Source organism: Scyliorhinus torazame, chromosome 13, assembly GCF_047496885.1.
Source record: "Scyliorhinus torazame isolate Kashiwa2021f chromosome 13, sScyTor2.1, whole genome shotgun sequence".
NCBI classification, from domain to species: domain Eukaryota; kingdom Metazoa; phylum Chordata; class Chondrichthyes; order Carcharhiniformes; family Scyliorhinidae; genus Scyliorhinus; species Scyliorhinus torazame.
In genome coordinates, this window is record NC_092719.1 from 153,768,832 (window position 1) to 153,786,364 (window position 17,533).

Sequence of the window (17,533 nt, forward strand, 5' to 3'; positions counted from 1 at the left end):
CCCACATTCCACCTCCTGGATTTACCCCAGCCCCTACTTTGCAGCTCTGTTAACCTCCTGCTTACATCTCCATAGTAGTGCCAAATTATCTGAACCCCATATATGCTTCAACTCCAGCACGTCACTTCTGGGGACTTGAGGTTCTTCACACCTGTTCCTCAGAAGCCCCCAGCACCCACCAGCACAACCCCTTCATGTCCAGGTGTGGTGCCCACACATGGCCCTGACCCATCAAGAGTGCGGCTCACAATGCCAGCTCTTTGCCCCCGCAGAAGGGGGGGGAAGGTTGACCTGCGCCACAGAGGTGAGAATCCACTGCCTCTTCACCCAGATGATCTGCCTCAAGAGAGTTGTTCATGTCAGACAAAATGATCTTCACTGACCACATGCCGATTGTCTCACAGGATCGACATCTGATGAGGCAAGGCCATTAGGAGTCGCCATGTACCCCCCACTCTCCAAACCCACCGAAGAGACCACCTCGGGGGAGAGCTCTGAAGCGATCACCGGTGAGGCATCAGAGCTATCACCCCCACCTTCCACCAGCGCAGACACGTGTACCCCGGTGGGCGACACTAGTGGACAATTTTCTGGGGCACAATCTGGTGAGCACCACACAGTCGCTGATGTATATCAGGTGGAGACAAGAACATCCAAGGGAGGCAGAAGTCTAAGGTCTGCTGGAACCTACTCAGCTGGGTCCCAGTCCAATGCCGAGCCTCTGGACAAGGTTCCACCAGAGCTTATAGGACACAGGCATGAGATTCAGGAGGGGATGTCATGACATTCCAGTGACTGCATAGGCGATTGGAGACATCCCAAAGCTCTGGGTACAGGAGATGGTGCCAACAATGCGTGGCATGGAGGTCAACAGAGATGGTGACCACAGTGGAAAGCCTGGAGCACGACGTCCGTGTCTTGAGTGTTGGTGCTCAGTCTGTGATGACCATGGCTGAGGGCCTCAACATCATGCCGCAGTCGCTGAGGGATATGTCCCAGATGCAGATGGACATTGCTGAGGCACTCCAGAGACTGGCCCCGTCACTGACGACCATCATTGAGGATGTCGACACCATGGGACAGAATCGGGGAACTGCCAGGACTGGCAGAGCTAGATGACTCCGAGGCATCTGGAGATCTGGAGCTCACTCTAGCTGCCCCTCTGTCCCATGGAGTTCCCCAGGGCCCTACGGGCAATGTTAGGGAAAAGGAAGTGCTGAAGGCCAACTCGGGGCCTGCCAGCAAGGAGATAACAGTGGTCTCCAGTTCTCCCTCATCCTCCTCCTTCTCCAACATGTGTGCCAGGTTGTGGAGGACACCGCTGACCATCACAAAGCGAGAGACCCTCGGAGGGAGGGGGCCTCCATATATTGGGTCTCCGCCTCGGTCTCAGGCCTCCGCACTGGCGTCATCAGCCAGTGGGTATCTCTTGTCCCCCAAGAACTAACTCATCATCCTGGGGTGGTCCTTGACCACCCCAGGGATATCCGAGGGCCCCAAGTTGTGGCTGTCATGCATGCTCCCTGGGTACCAGGCAGACACGTGCATGATGGCAGACAATCCTGTGGCTGGGCATCGTGATGGACCCGGTCCAGCTCAAAGGTGATACTGTTTGATGCCTTGTCATACATGGCATCTGTGACTTCCCGGATGCAACTGTGGGCTGTAGATCGTGAAATGTCGAACCCTGGAATGACCCGGTGGCATAACATTTGATGGCAGCAGTAACCTTCATGGCCACTGGGAGTGGGTGTCCTCATCCTCCACCGGGTACTGGTGTCCTCCTCCACGAGGTGCCATGTCTGTGAGGATGTGGCACCGATACTGCACTGTGTTTCTACTGAGACGTAGTCTTATGCAGCACATGCTGTCCGTCATCTTATTGAATGACCAACTAAGCCTGTACACCTTAGACTGTCACTGGCCTACCCTTCCGCAGCCTGATGGGTGGCCAGGTCTCCAGGATGTGTGGCGGCCTTCTGTACATGGGGTGTCCCCTCCAGCTTGCGGTGTCGCTGCTGCCTTCTCCAGCAAATGGCCACCTTGTCTGCAACCTGAGGATTGGGAACAGTTAAAATTCAGCAAGGCAGACCAAGGGATTGGTGAAGAAGGGAAAAGTACAATATGAAAGTAAGCTAGCAGGGAACATAAAACTGACAAAGTTTCGATCGGTATGTAAAGAGAAAAAGATTGATAAATTGAATGTAGGCCCCTTACAGTGAGAAACAGGGAATTCACAACAAAGAAATGGCTGAGAAACTAAATTGTACTTTGCCTCTGTCTTCACAAAGGAAGACATGAATAATGTACTGGAAGTTATGGGAAACACTAGATTTAATGAAGAGCTGAAGAAAATTAGTATTAGCAGAGAAATAGTTTTCGGGAAATTAATGGAATTGAAGACAGATAAATCTCCAGAGTCTGATAGTCTTCATCCCAGAGTACTTAAGGAAATAGCCCTAGAAATAATCCTTTGAATTCTGGAATGGTTCCTACAGATTGGAGGGTAGCTAATATAACCCCGCTATTGAAAAAGGGAGGTAGAAGAAAACGGGGAACTATAGACCAGTGAGCTGTAAGTCGGTAGTAGGGAAGTTGCCAGAGTCCATTATCAAGGATTTCATAGCACAGCAGTGGTATAATCAGACAAAGTCAGCATGGATTTATGAAGGGGAAATCATGCTTGACAAATCTACTGGAATTCTTTTAAGATGTAGCTAGTAGAATTGACCAAGGAGACCCAGTGGATGTGGTTTATTTAGACTTTCAAAAGGCTTTCAACAAGGTCTCACATAGCAGATTACTAAAATTAAGGGCATGGGATTGTGGATAGTGTCTTGAGATGGATAGAAAGCTGGTTAATAGACAGGAAGCAAAAAGTCTTTTTATGATTGGCATGCAGTGACTTGTGGCGTACAGCGGGGATCAGTGCTAGGTCCCCAATTATTTATGTTATATAGATATAGACACAGAATTTACAGTGCAGAAGGAGGCCATTCGGTCCATCGAGTCTGCACCGGCCATTGGAAAGAGTACCCCACATAAGCTCACATCTCCGCCCCATACCCTAACCCAGCAACCCCACCCATCCCCTTTTGGACACTAAGGGCAATTTAGCATGGCCAATCCACCTAACCTGCACGTCTTTGGACTGTGGGAGCTCCCAGAGGAAACCCGCGCAGACACGAGGAGAATGTGCAGACTCCGCACTGATAGTGACCAAGCCGGCAATCGAATCTGGGACCCTGGAGATGTGAAGCGACAGTACTAACCACTGTGCTACCGTGTCGCCATATAGATTAATGATTTGGGCAACGGAACTAAATGTGGTATTTCCAAATTTGCAGATGATACAAATTTGGGTGGGAGAGTGAACTGGGAGGAGGATGCAGAGATGCTTCAGCGGGAATAGGGGAGGTGATGGCACAATGGTATTGTCACTGGACTTATAATCCAGAGTCCCAGGGTAATGCTCTGGGTCCCATGTTCAAATCCCACCATGGCAGATGGTGACATTTGAATTCAATAAAATAAAAAAATCTGGAATTAAAAAGTCTGATGATGACCATGATTGATGTAAAAGAAAAACATCTGGTTCACTAATGTCCTTCAGGGAAGGAAATCTGCCATCCTTAACCAGTCTGGCCTAAATGCAACTCCAGACCCACACAGCGTTGCGGGTGACTCTTAACTGCCCCCCCCCCCCCCCACTGAAATGGCCTAGCAGGCCACGCAGTTCAAGGGCAATTGGGAATGTGCAACAAATGCTGGTCCAGCCAGCCATCCCAAGAACTAATTTGAACAGACTGAGTCAGTGGGCGTTTGCATGGCAAATGCCGTATAACATGGGTAAATGTGTGTTATCCACTTTGGCAGAAAAAATAGGAAGGCAGATTATTATTTGAATGGGTGTAAATTAACTGATGGTGTCCTCCTGCATCAGTCGCTGAAAGTAAGAATGCAAGTACAGCAGACAGTAAAGAAGGCAAATGGTATATTGGCCTTCATAGCGAGAGGATTTGAGTATAGTAATAGCAATGTTTTACGACAATTGTATAGGGCATAGGTGAGACCACACCTGGAGTATTGTGTGCAGTTTTGGTGCCCTTATCTGAGGAAGGATGTTCTTGCTATGGAGGGAGTGCGGCAAAGGTTTACCAGGCTGATTCTTGGGATGGCAGAATTGTCATACGAGGAGAGACTAAATCGGTTAGGATTATATTCATTGAAGTTTAGAAGAATGAGAGGGGATCTCATAGAAACTTACAACATTTTATCAGGATTAGACCAGGTAAATTCAGAAAGAATGTTCCTGATGATGAGGGAGCCCAGAACTAGGGATCATAGTTTTAGGATAAGTGATAAACCTTTTAGGACAGAGGTGAGGAGAAATTTCTTCACCCAAAGAGTGGTGAATCTGTGCAATTCACTATCACAGAAAATAGTTGCGGCTAAAATGTTGTGTAATTTCAAGAAGGAATTAGATATAGCTCTTGAGGCTAATGGGATCTAGGGATATGGGGGGAAGGCGGGATTGAGGTATTGAACTTGATGATCAGCCATGTTCATAATGAATAGCAGAACAAGCTCGAAGGGCCAAATGACCTTCTCCTGCTTCTATGTATGCAAATACTGTGGCTACAAGAGCAGGTCAGAGGCTAGACATCCCGTGGCGAGTACCACGTCTCCTGACTCATCAAAGCCTATCCACCACCTACAAGGCACAAGTCAGAAGTGTGATGGAATACTCCCCATTTGCCTGGATGAGTGCAGCTCCAGCAACACTCGTGAAGCGTGACACCATCCAGGACAGTCTGATCCGCTTGATTGGCGCCCCTACCGCAAACATTCACCTCCTCAACCACTGACGCACAGTAGCAGCAGTGTGTACCATCTGCAGAATGCCCACTAAACCTCCTTAGGCAGCAAATTCTAAACTCAAGACCACTATTATCTAAAAGGACAAGAGCATCAGATAAATGGGAACACCACGAGCTGCAAGTTCCTCTCCAAACAGTCCCCATCTTGACTTCTAAATATATCACCAATTCTTTAATGTTGCTGGGTTAAACTCCTGGTGCTCCCTCCGTAAAAGCACTGTGGATGTGCCTATACTACATGGACTACAGCGGTTCTGGAATGCAGCTCACCACCACCTTCCCAAGGGCAATTAGAGTGGGCAACAAATGCTACCCCAACCAGCGAAGCTCACATCCCGTAAAAATTAATTTAAAAAAACCTATCCTTTAAAATATCACAAAGAAACTGGCTACTGGGTGGTTGATTCCGAAAAAGAACAGCAGAAATCCGCTGGAGTAAGAAAAATTGTCGTTTCATGCCATCCAAAAAGGATTACGATGATAAAAATTTTGCTACACCAAAGCTGGCCATGGAGGGGTGCCGAATAATAACACCGACCATCGAATGGCCATGGAGGGGTGCCGAATAATAACACCAACCATTGAATGAACTGAAATTTAAAAATTTTCAGAGAAAACAGCATCGAAAGAAGCTTGCCATGTGCTCTGTCCAGAACGTTCTGAGACAGTGCTCCCTCACTGTGAGTAGCAAGTAAAGTAACAAATAGCCTGCAACAATTGCAAGCAGTTTTGCAATATCCCTTGCAAACCCGGAAAGGAACAGGCTGAGCTCAGGGTTACCTTGTTTGAAAGGAAAAAAGAAGCAAAGTAGTGCCAAAAACCTTGTGGCATATTTGTACTTACCAAACCTCCCCATGTAAAATGGCAGGGGTGGAAGGCAACATGAGACCGAGCGCTGGACCTCATACACTGAAAGAATCAAATATTTTGTCCAGGCGAACAAAATTGCAACGGACATAGTTGTCCTACATTCCTGAGCATGATATTGGGTGGAAGGACTTTCAACGTCCTGTGGAGTCTGGTGCAACCAGAACACAGGCTCGAAACGGATGGTGAGATAGTGGAGATATTGCAGGGCCACTTCTCACCTAAATGCTTGGTCATTGCCAAGAGGTTCACGTTGCATAAACATAGCCAGCAAGAGGGGGAATCAATCACACAACTCACAGCTACATTAAACAAATTTGCTGAATTCTGTGAATTTGGAGATGTCTTGAACGACACCATTCGAGACCGACTTGTGTGTGAGTTGAGAAACAAAGCTATCCAGAAAAGGCTGTCAACACCGAGCAACATAGACCTAAATAAGACTTTAGAATTATGATGTCTATGGAACTAGCACCTGAGTCAGTACAACATTTAAACTTGAGCATTAACATCCATGAAATGTCAGCTGAGACCTGAACACAGACACAGGTTTGAAATTGCCATCGGTAGGCAAGAACTGGGCACACTGCAACTGATTTCTGGTGTAAAGATGCAAAATGCAAGAATTAAGGTAACAAGGGTTTCATCGAACATGCTTGGTCGAGAAAGAAATAACATGTTCCAGACCAGAACTATAAAAAGAATCACCAAGAATCATGTGTATCAAATGGAAAACCGAATAGAGGGAAAAAAAATCCATGTGTTACAAAAAAGGTGCAAAAAGAAACCAGAGTCACAGTCAGATGATGTCGTTTAATGCATTGGCCATTGCAGGTGCAACAAACCATTACTAGGTCACTGCTTTACTGGACGGACAACCGGGGGAAATGGAGGTGGACACTGGGACAGTCGTTTTGTAGGTCCCATAAGCTGTTTACCAAGAGAAACCATAACTTATTGCTTTGAACCCTCAATGATGGTATTGAAAAGAGGGCCGCATGGTGGTGCAGTGGTTAGCATTGCTGCCTCATGGCGCCGAGATCCCAGGTTTAATCCCGGCTCTGGGTCACTGTCCGTTCGGAGTTTGCACATTCTCCCCGTGTTTGTGTGGGTTTCGCCCCCACAACCCAAAGATATGCACGTTAGCTCGATTGGCCACGCTAAATTGGCCCTTAATTAGAAAAAGAAATTGTGTACTCTAAATTATTTTAAAAAGATGGTACTGAAAAAACTATACTGCGTAAGTGGCTCGGATGAGGGTCCGTATCGATGTAAATGTGCACCCAAACGAACAGACCACAGATTTGTCTCTGCACATCGTTAAAGGCAGCTATCCAGCCTAAATGGGGCGAACTGGCTGGAGAGAAGTAAGCTAAACTGGGCCGAGGTGAATCTCATGCCTGAAGCAGGTCTCCCAAATATTTTAAAGAAACATGCCATAGTCTTTAATGGTGATCTGGGAGGTACCCGCACCTCAAAATGTAACTCAACTTAATTTGTTTTGAGGCTTAGTTATAGAAGGATTGTCCCTAATCTAGCAACTATTATCAAGCCTTTATACAATTCACTCTGTCGAAACAGGAAATGGGTGGATCAGTGCGAGAAGTCCCTCGTATAAGCTAAGGAGCCACGAGTAAAGTCATAAGAGTCCTGACACACTTCAATCCAAACTGTTTGTGATACATCACCTTCTGGGGTGGAAGCAGTTGTTTCTTGCCGAATGGGGAAGAGAAGCCAATAGCATTTCCATCAAGGTCCTAAAACAAAGCTGAAATAACTCAAAACAGATAGAGAGGGAAGCTCTAGGCATTATCTTCAGAATCAAATGTGTTTACCAGTACCTATATGGACGGAAATTTACTTTGTTAACAGATCATCGACCACTGACAGCGATACTGTCAGTGACCGCAATACCACGGTATTGCATTGTATGGCATTGTATTGTATCGTGCAATCCTGGGCTTGTCCAGGCTGGCTCTGCCTGTGGCTCCTCCCCTCGGGCTTATGTATAAAGATGGCAAGTCTCCGCCTCCGACCCAGTTCGGGTTCAGAGGCCAGGAGGCTTGCTAGTTCGTGTATTAAAGCCTCAGTTACGTTCATCACTCGTCATGTGTTATTGATGGTGTATCAATTTAATACACTAAACTTCTAAAGATAAACTCATCACTCAAACCCGATCGCTTGGAGCTGGACCCACAGGCAGCCGACGCCACAGAAACTAGCACTGGCTAAGCTGCTTCGAAGCGTACCTCGCATCCTTCACCGAAGACTTCACAGACCTCCAGAAGAAGCAGATCCTCCATGCATGGTGAGCCCAAGAGTCTTTCTCCTCATCAGGAACGCCCCCTTGTACGCAGAGACAATAAAGCTGCTGAAGGGACAATACGTGACATCCGTTAAGGAGGTGAATGCTAGGCACCTCCTCGCCACGAGACGGCAACGCCCTGGGGAATCACTTGCAGAATTCCTGCGTGCCTTGCGTATACTCTGCAGGAACTGTGATTGCCGGGCGATATCGGCTACCCAGCACGCGGAGCTGCTGATCAGGGATGCTTATGTCGCGGGCATGAACTCAAACTATATCCGCCACTGATTACTAGAAGGGGGGACACTCGACCTCCCAGAGACAGTGCAACTCTCCAACTCGCTGGAGGCGGCCTCCCAGAACATGGGGGCCTACACCTCCGTCCGCGCGGCACCCTCATGGGCCTCGTGGGCGCAGCCATCAACTGACCTGGGTGCGACGCAAGCCTGTGCCACGCAGCGGCCCACAAACGCCAGAGGCCCGAGGTGCTACTTTTGCGGCCAGAGTAATCACCACAGACAACGCTGCCCAGCACGGAACGCAACTTGCAACGGATGTGGGAGGAAGGGCCACTTTGCAAAAGTCTGCCAGGCTCGATCTCCCCCTAAAACGTCTAGGCCCAGCAGCGCTGCCTGCTGCCTGTCGGGGCCGCCCCCAGCTGCCGCGCCACCCGCCATGTGCGACCCATGGGGGCCGCCACCTTGGACGCCATCGCCACTGCCACCCGTGATCCATGGGGGCCGCCATCTTGGATGCCATCGCCGATGCCACCCATCATGCGCGACTCTTGGGACCAATTCGCAGCCTCCCGGGAGCCCAGCTCACCCGACCGTACGCTGGCCGCCGCTACCTCCGACTGGCCTACCAACCGCCTTCCGAAGCTCGCCTTCATCACGCTCGACCAGTCCTGGCCGCACCACCTCACGATGTCTACGATGACCGTTCGGATCAACGGGCCCGAGACGACATGCCTTTTCGACTCTGGCAGCACAGACTGCTTCATACATCCAGATACGGTAAGGCGCTGTTCCCACCCAATCCTAGCCGCAACCCAAAAACTCTCCCTGGCTTCCGGATCCCACGCAGTAGAAATCCGGAGGTACTGTGTCGCGACCCTTACTGTACAAGGCGGAGAGTACGCTAACTTCAATCTCTACGTCCTTCCCCATCTCTGCGCTGCCCTATTGCTGGGGCTCGACTTCCAGCCACCAAAAGCAGATGCTACAGTGCCCAGGACAGGGCCTTTATCAGGTCGGAGGTCCAGCGACTCCTGCGAGAGGGAATAATTGAGGCTAGTAACAGCCCCTGGAGAGCCCAAGTGGTGGTCGTCAAGACTGGAGAGAAACACCGGATGGTCATCGATTACAGCCAGACCATCAACCGGTACATGCAGCTCAATGCGTACCCCTTCCCCGCATATCTGATATGGTCAATCAGATTGCGCAGTATTGAGTCTTCGCCACAGTTGACTTGAAGTCGACGTGCCACCAGCTCCCTATCCACCCGGAGGACCGTCAATACACTGTCTTCGAGGCAGATGGCCGCCTCTACCACTTGCTCAGGGTCCCCTTCGGTGTCATCAACGGGGTCTCGGTTTTCCAAAGAGAAATGGACTGAATGGGCTGCGGGCCACGTTCCCGTACTTAGACAATGTCACCATCTGCAGCCATGACCAGCAGGACCACGACGAGAACCTCCAGCACTTCCTCTACACCGCTAAACTCCTGAACCTCACCTATAATAGAGAAAAATGCGTCTTCCGCTCAACTGGCTACGTCGTGGATCACGGAGTCCTAGGGCCCGACCCCGATCACATGCGCCCCCTCCTGGAGCTCCCCCTCCCCCACTGCCCCAAGGCCCTAAAGAGATGCCTGGGTTTCTTCTCGTACTACGCCCAGTGGGTTCCCAACTATGCGGACAAGTCCTGTCCACTGATCAAATCCACCATTTTTCCCCCCCGACGGCTGAGGCCCGGCTGGCCTTCAATCGCATCAAGGCAGATATTTCCAAAGCCGCGATGCACGCTGTGGACGAGTCCATCCCATTCCAGGTGGAGAGCAATGCGTCGGACTGTGCTCTGTCCGCTACCCTCAACCAGGCGGGCAGGCCCGTGGCTTTCTTCTCCCATACACTCCATGCCTCCGGAATTCGACACTCCTCGAAAAGGAAGTCCAAGCCATCGTAGAAGCTGTGCAACATTGGAGGCATTACCTGCCCAGCAGGCGATTCACTCTCCTCACTGACCAATGGTCGGTTGCCTTCATGTTCAATAACACACAGCGGGGCAAGATTAAGAATGAAAAGATTCTGAGGTGGAGGATCGAGCTCTCGACCTACAGCTATGATATCTTGTATCGACCCGGAAAGCTCAATGAGCCCCCAGATGCCCTATTCCGCGGTACATGTGCCAGCGCACAGGTAGACCGACTACGGGCCCTCCACGATGACCCCTCTCACTCGGGGGTCACCCGTTTTTTTCACTTCATCAAGGCTCGCAACCTGCCTTACTCCAACAAGGAGGTCAGGACCGTGACCAGGGACTGCCAGGTCTGCGCAGAGTGCAGACCGCACTTCTAATGGCCAGACAGAGCACATCTGGTAAAGGCCTCCCGCCTCTTTGAGCGCCTCAGCATCGACTTCAAAGGGCCCCTCCCCTCCACTGACTGTAATGTGTACTTCCTCAATATCGTTGACGAGTACTCCTCTTCGCCATCCCGTGCCCTGACATGACCTCCGCCTCCGTCATCAAGGCCCTGCACAGTCTTTTCACCTGTTCGGGTTCCCCGCCTACATCCACAGTGATCGGGGTTCTTCCTTTATGAGTGACGAGTTGCGACAGTTCCTGCTCAGCAAGGGCATCACCTCCAGCAGGACGACCAGCTATAACCCCCGGGGAAACGGACAGGTGGAGAGGAAGAACGCGACGGTTTGGAAGGCCGTCTCCTGGCACTACGGTCTAGAAGTCTCCTAGTCTCCTGCTGGCAGGAGGTCTTCTCCAGGTTTGCTCCACTCCATCTGGTTGCTCCTGTGTACAGCCACCAACGAGACTCCTCATTAACGTATGTTTGCCTTCCCTGGGAAATCCACCTCCAGGGTATCGCTCCCGTCCTGGCTGGCAGTCCCAGGGCCCGTCCTTCTCCGGAAGCATGCGAGGAGCCATAAAACCAACCCCCTCGTCGAGAAGGTCCTGCTGCTCCATGCCAATCCACAATATGCCTACGTGGCACATCAGGACGGGCGACAGGACACAGTCTCCCTTCGGGATTTGGCACCTGCAGGCTCCCCAACGACCATCACCACCACCCCCGACCCTACACCATCTTCCCCCACCCCTGCCCACCTACCTCACGAGCTAGCACCCGCAGGCCCACCGGCGACAATCACCACCACCTCCGCCCATACACCGCGCCCCCCCTTCACAGACTCAACATCTGGGTGAAGAAGACGACAACATGCTCTCGGACGCGCAGGTCTCGATACCGATGCCCACACCACAGCCGGGACTGAGGCGATCACGGCAGAAGGTCAAGGCCCCCGACAGACTTGACTTTTAAGACCACTTCACGCTCGCCGGACTCTTTTTTTTAAACGGGGTGAATGTGGCAAACCATGGTATTGCATTGTATGGCATTGTGTTGTGTTGTACATGCCTTGTCTTCTCCAGGCTGGCTCCACCTGTGGCTACTCCCCTCGGGCCTATGTATAAAGGTGGCAAATCTCCGCCTCCGACACAGTTCGGGTCCAGAGGCAGGATGCTTGCTGTTCAGTGTATTAAAGCCTCAGTTACGTTCATCATTCGTCGTGTGTTTATTGATGTCATGTCAGATACTGGGGCCGTAAACCAGTGATCCATTTCTAGCAGCGAGCCAGAAGCAGAGATGGGCGTTGTTGTCACCACGTGCATATACAATATATTTTCATGAATCAAATGTCCATGGGAACTATGATGGACTCTCTGGTTTACCTTTACCTAATGAGCTGTCATTGAATAGTTTGAGTGATAATATTTTCTATTTAGAAGAACTTGATAATACTCTTGCAAGTATAATACAACTTGCAGGACAAGTTGATAAGTATACCAGAAATAATCGACTCCTGTCAGAGGTTATGGATATGGTATTTCGTGGCAAGGCCGCAGGAATAAACCCAGAGTTGAAGCCATATGTTACCCGAAGACTCAAACTATCTGAACAAGGCTGGTTGTCTCCTGGGGAATAAGGGTGATAATTTTGCCATTGATAAGGGAGTGTGTCCCAAACCAACTTCATGAAAGTATTTGTGGGATTGTAAGGATGAAGGAGATAGCCAGAAGCTATTTTTAGTGGCCAGGTTCGATAGCAAAATCAATGAGAAGGTGGGCATGTGCTCAGCTTGTGCAAAGGTTCAAAACCTGTCACCACTAGTGCCTTATATCCATGGGAATGGCCAGAAGGGCCATGGCAAGGATTGCATATAGATTATGTCGGATCATTCGATGGATGAATGTTTTTTGTTGTGGTAAATGTGCATTCAAAGTGGCCTGAAGTCGCCATTATGAAGACTATGTCTTCAGAGAGAACAATAGAAAGACTAGGTGAGATTTTTGCAACATTTGGTTATCCTGAACAACTTGTTAGTGACAATGTCCCACAGTTCATTTCGCAAGATATCACAAATTACCTAACGGAGAATGGAATCCAACACATCCGATCCGCTCCTCATTATCCTGCCACAAATGGGCTGTCAGAAAGCTTTGTTCAAACAATGAAGCATTAATTGAAGATTTCAAAGTTCAGGTCATTCAAAATGATTAAAAACAAATAATGGAAGCTAATTTCTTAGTTTCTTTTGGCTTGGAGCTGTAAGTTTTTCCAATATATCAACAATTAACTCAATATTTACAGATATTAAACATTGAAGTAAGATGCTAATTTAAACCCATTGTGTGCTGTTTGGGTCATTTTTATATATTTTTAATTTCAATTGACATCACCATTGGAGGCCAATTTATGTAATTACACTTCATTAAAATTGTTTTCGGAATAAATTGAAAGATAAGCTACTTTCTCCAAAAACAAGTGTTGAGCAGAACTTTTCTAACTCTGTTAGCAAAACCTTGTGTAACCAAGATTTAAGAGCGGGAGAAAATAATCTTTTGGGAAACGAGCAGTGGACTAAATTAGCTGTTGCAATGCCAAACTGTAGCCTATAGAGTGAGCGCTAATACTTGCATAGCTCACTTGTGACTTCTAGTGGCAGCAACCTGTGCTACAATAATATAGAGGTGACTGGAGTAATATATATTTTGTCAGGAATTGAAAATTTAGGCAGATTTGGGCTGTGGGCCAGTGTGTCCATGTATATTTCTTCAGCTTCTTTATTACAAGATTTGTCAAGTTGGACACTGCTTATAGTGCTAGCAGTACATGTTGAATGTTAGGTTTGCAGGCATTGTGAAAATGCAATCAAACTAAAATAAGAAAAAAGATTCACATTTTAAAAATATATTTGCAGCCCTGATGAAGTTGGGCAGCTGGCAAAGCAAATGCTTGGGTACAACCTCATTACAAAGCAGACTGCAAAGGAAGGCGTCAAAGTTAACAAGGTAAGGGGCAGGAACAAAAGTTAAATGAATGAATTGATGTTATAAAAGCGTTATTTGTGCAGAGCAAATTAAATGTGTTGAGAATTTCAATTTTGAAGAAATTAAATTTGGTAGTTGAATGTATTGCTCGTAATACAAAAATTCCATGACTACTCAATAAAATTTATTATTGCATGGAGGCAAAAGTCCCAAAAGCAAAAGAATAATTTAAGATCAATAGTTGAATTACAGCACTATACAGGTAATAACATGTTTCTAATTGATGTGAATATGAAGGTGATGGTGGCAGAGGCCTTGGATATTGCCAGAGAAACCTATTTAGCTATTCTGATGGACAGAGCCTGCAATGGACCTGTTATAGTTGGCAGCCCCCAGGGAGGAATGGACATTGAGGAAGTAGCAGCCACCAAACCAGAGTTGATATTTAAGGTATGTTGTGGAGCAGAAGTGATCGTGGAAACTAAACCGTATGTTAATTAATAGGAGAAATTGGATTGTGGTTGTGGAATTTTGCTCAGAATTTAAAAACTTCTTTAACAGTGCAGATATTTGTTTTTTGTCATTTATATGATTTAATTATTTTGTCTTGTCAGCATACAAAAAGATCTAAAATTTGCAAATCTTTACATAAATTGTGCTAAAATTGTTTTAAAGACAAAGAACATAAATTGACCAACAGTTTCCCACATTTTAATGTGTGAGGCATATGTTCTTCATATTCAGGATTTTGAAATGGATGTCAACTTTTTAGAACTTATCCTGTTGGCTTTATTTCTTAGGAAGTCATTGACATCTTTGAAGGGGTTAGAGGCGATCAAGCACTTCGAATGGCTGCCAATATAGGATTCAAAGGTCCACTGCAGCAACAGGTAAAAGAGCAACAATTGTTTACATGTGTCTCTCTTTAATTAAATAAATGATTTATTATATTGCCAATTATGTTGCTCCTAGATTGGAAATCAAACTCTGTTCTGGAGGGAAACGGGAAGACAACTATTTTTATGACAAGCACTTGCTGAATCTAATAGAAATAAATCAGTGCCTCTGACTAATGTGAACTATGTGGTGTGGAATATTTCTCACAAGTAGAATACATTTACAAAAAAAATTCCTTTGACGTTTAATAAAGAAAGTTACTTAGCTCTATTATACTGCTTTATGCTTTGATACATATTTATAACAACCTTGCATTTGCTTGATCTTCCTGTTTATAAACATTACTTCCTGTTGTTAATTTCTTCATTCACAATGTTTAGTGCACCATTTGCTTTAGTGCATTAAAATAATAGAAATTGAAGTTCTACTTTTGGCTGTGATTCCACTAATTTAAAAAAAAACTTTTTCCAATTAAGGGTCAATTTAGCGTGGCCAAGCCACTTATCCTGCACATCTTTGGATTATGAGGGTGAGATCCACGCAGACATGGGGAGAATGTGCAAACTCCAAATGGACAGTGACCCAGGGCCGGGATCGAACCGAGGCCCTTGGTGCTGTGATGCAGCAGTGCTAACCACTGCACCACAATGCCACCCTACATTTCACTAATTCTGAAGCAGAATCCAACTCAATCAACCAAACCAGCACAAAAATTGGGAATTGTTAAAAGCGAGATGCCCCTGAAACCTCATGTTTTTTGTAATCTTTTTTGCTAGTTCAAGATTTAATCCTCCAGATGTGGCCTCTCCAACAAATCTGAACATGCCTTAAGGTCGAAATTGGGAGATTCTGCTTACTGTCCTGTTAGGGAAGGCTCTCCAAATTACACTAATTTTCTTAGGTGCACAAGTACTAGTAGGCACATTTTTCAAGTTATTTGACCAACTTATATTCAATATAAAGCAATATCCTCGGGTGTTTCTTTGGAGGATTCTAAAACAGAGTATGACACTGAGCCACATAAAGAGATATCAGATCAGATTACCAAAATGTTGGTCAAAGAAGGAGGCTGTAACAAGCGCCCTAAAGGACGGAAGCAAGCTAAAGGGGTGGGAAAGATGCAGTGAGGAAATTTCAGAGCTTGGGGTCTGGGCAACGAAGGCATGGCCACCAATGGTGGAGCAGTTGTAATGAACTAAAGATGAAAATTAGTGGAGCACTGATATCTTGGAGGGTTGTGTGGCCGGAGGACATTACCAATGGGGAGGAGCAAGGCCATGGAGCGATATGAAAACAAATAGGAATTTTAAAATTTAGACATTGCTTGACGGAACCATTGTAAGTCAGCGAGCACAAGGGTGATGGGTGAGACTGACTTACTAGTCTAGTGACAATATCGCTAGGTCACTGCTTCCCCATTGTACTGCTTGTACTGGCAATGTCTGTGGAATACTGTGTGCAGTTCTGGTCGCCTCATTTTAGGAAGGATGTGGAAGCTTTGGAAAAGGTGCAAAGGAGATTTACCAGGATGTTGCCTGGAATGGAGAGTAGGTCTTACGAGGAAAGGTTGAGGGTGCTAGGCCTTTTCTCATTAGAACAGAGAAGGATGAGGGGCGACTTGATAGAGGTTTATAAGATGATCAGGGGAATAGATAGAGTAGACAGTCAGAGACTTTTTCCCCGGGTGGAACAAACCATTACAAGGGGACATAAATTTAAGGTGAATGGTGGAAGATATAGGGGGGATGTCACAGAGGTAGGTTCTTTACCCAGAGAGTAGTGGGGGCATGGAATGCACTGCCTGTGGAAGTAGTTGAGTCGGAAACATTAGGGACCTTCAAGCGGCTATTAGATAGGTACATGGATTATGGTAGAATGATGGGGTTTAGATTAATTTGTTCTTAATCTAGGACAAAAGTTCGGCACAACATCGTGGGCAGAAGGGCCTGTTCTGTGCTGTATTTTTCTATGTTCTATGACTTGTTGCGAGTTAAGTGATGTACAGCTGAGCTTTCGATGACCTCAAGTTTACAGAGGGCAGAATGTATGAGACCAGCCAGGATTGCATTGGAATCATCAAGTCTAGGGGTAACGAAGGCACGAATGAGGATTTCAGTTGCAGATGAACTGAGGCAGAAGCAAAGTTAGGCGATGTTAGGTGGGTGGAAATAGGCGGTTTTGGTGGTAGCACGAATATGAGATTGGCTATCATGTGACACCAAGATTCCAAACAGACTGGCTTAATCATAGGTAAAACAAAGTGCTAGAAAAACACAGCAGGTCTGGCAGCATCTGTGGAGAGCGAAACAGAGTTTCCATTTCCAGTCAGTATGACTCTTCAGTGCTAAAGAGAGGGGGAAATGGATTATCTAGGGGAAGGGGAGCAGCTGATTCAGAGCAAAAGGTCAATGATAGGTGGAAATTGGGAGAGATTGCAACAAAAATGTGTAGAGCATGAGGCCCAATGTCTCCTGATGTACAACTCTTTGTTGCAATTTCTCATAGCTCCCAACTATCACTGCCCTTTTACTTTGCTCCAACCACTCCATCCCCTCCTATATTGAATATAATCCATCATATTTCTCCCTCCTTTAGCGCGAAAGGAGAGTCATATGGACTCGAAACATTAACTCTGTTTCTCTCTCCACACATGCTGCCAGACGTTTCTTTCAGCATTTTCTGATTTTATTTCAGATTTTCAAAGTATTTTGCTTTTATTTTGACTTAATCATAGACTGTTGCTGGGGTAAGGGATAGAGTTGGTAGTTGGGAATGTTTGAAAACATATTTAAAAAGATAATCTATTACAAAAAACTATTAAACGGTTTCATACATTTTTTTGCTATTTTCAATTATTTTAAAACCAGTTACTGACAGGTACAAGGAAGACTGGACACACTCACTGATTTTTTTTTTTGCTGATAAACCCATTTGTGGTTATATTAATAAAAATGCGCCAGATTACCACTCTTAAGTGCATCAAGGAATACTTTTAATGGAAAGAAAATTACATTGCCCAGT

At 46.7% G+C, this 17,533-nt stretch overlaps 1 protein-coding gene across 2 annotated transcripts in view; it reads left to right on the forward strand.

The window, feature by feature from the left end:
* suclg2 (succinate-CoA ligase GDP-forming subunit beta) overlaps window positions 1-17,533 on the forward strand; it is a 571,906-nt gene that overhangs the window by 304,042 nt on the left and 250,331 nt on the right. For both annotated transcript variants that reach the window (XM_072472300.1, XM_072472298.1), the window contains exons 4-6: window positions 13,546-13,636; window positions 13,913-14,065; window positions 14,416-14,505. In XM_072472300.1, the coding sequence (XP_072328401.1) occupies window positions 13,546-13,636; window positions 13,913-14,065; window positions 14,416-14,505 (334 nt within the window). The remainder of the gene's footprint in view (window positions 1-13,545; window positions 13,637-13,912; window positions 14,066-14,415; window positions 14,506-17,533) is intronic.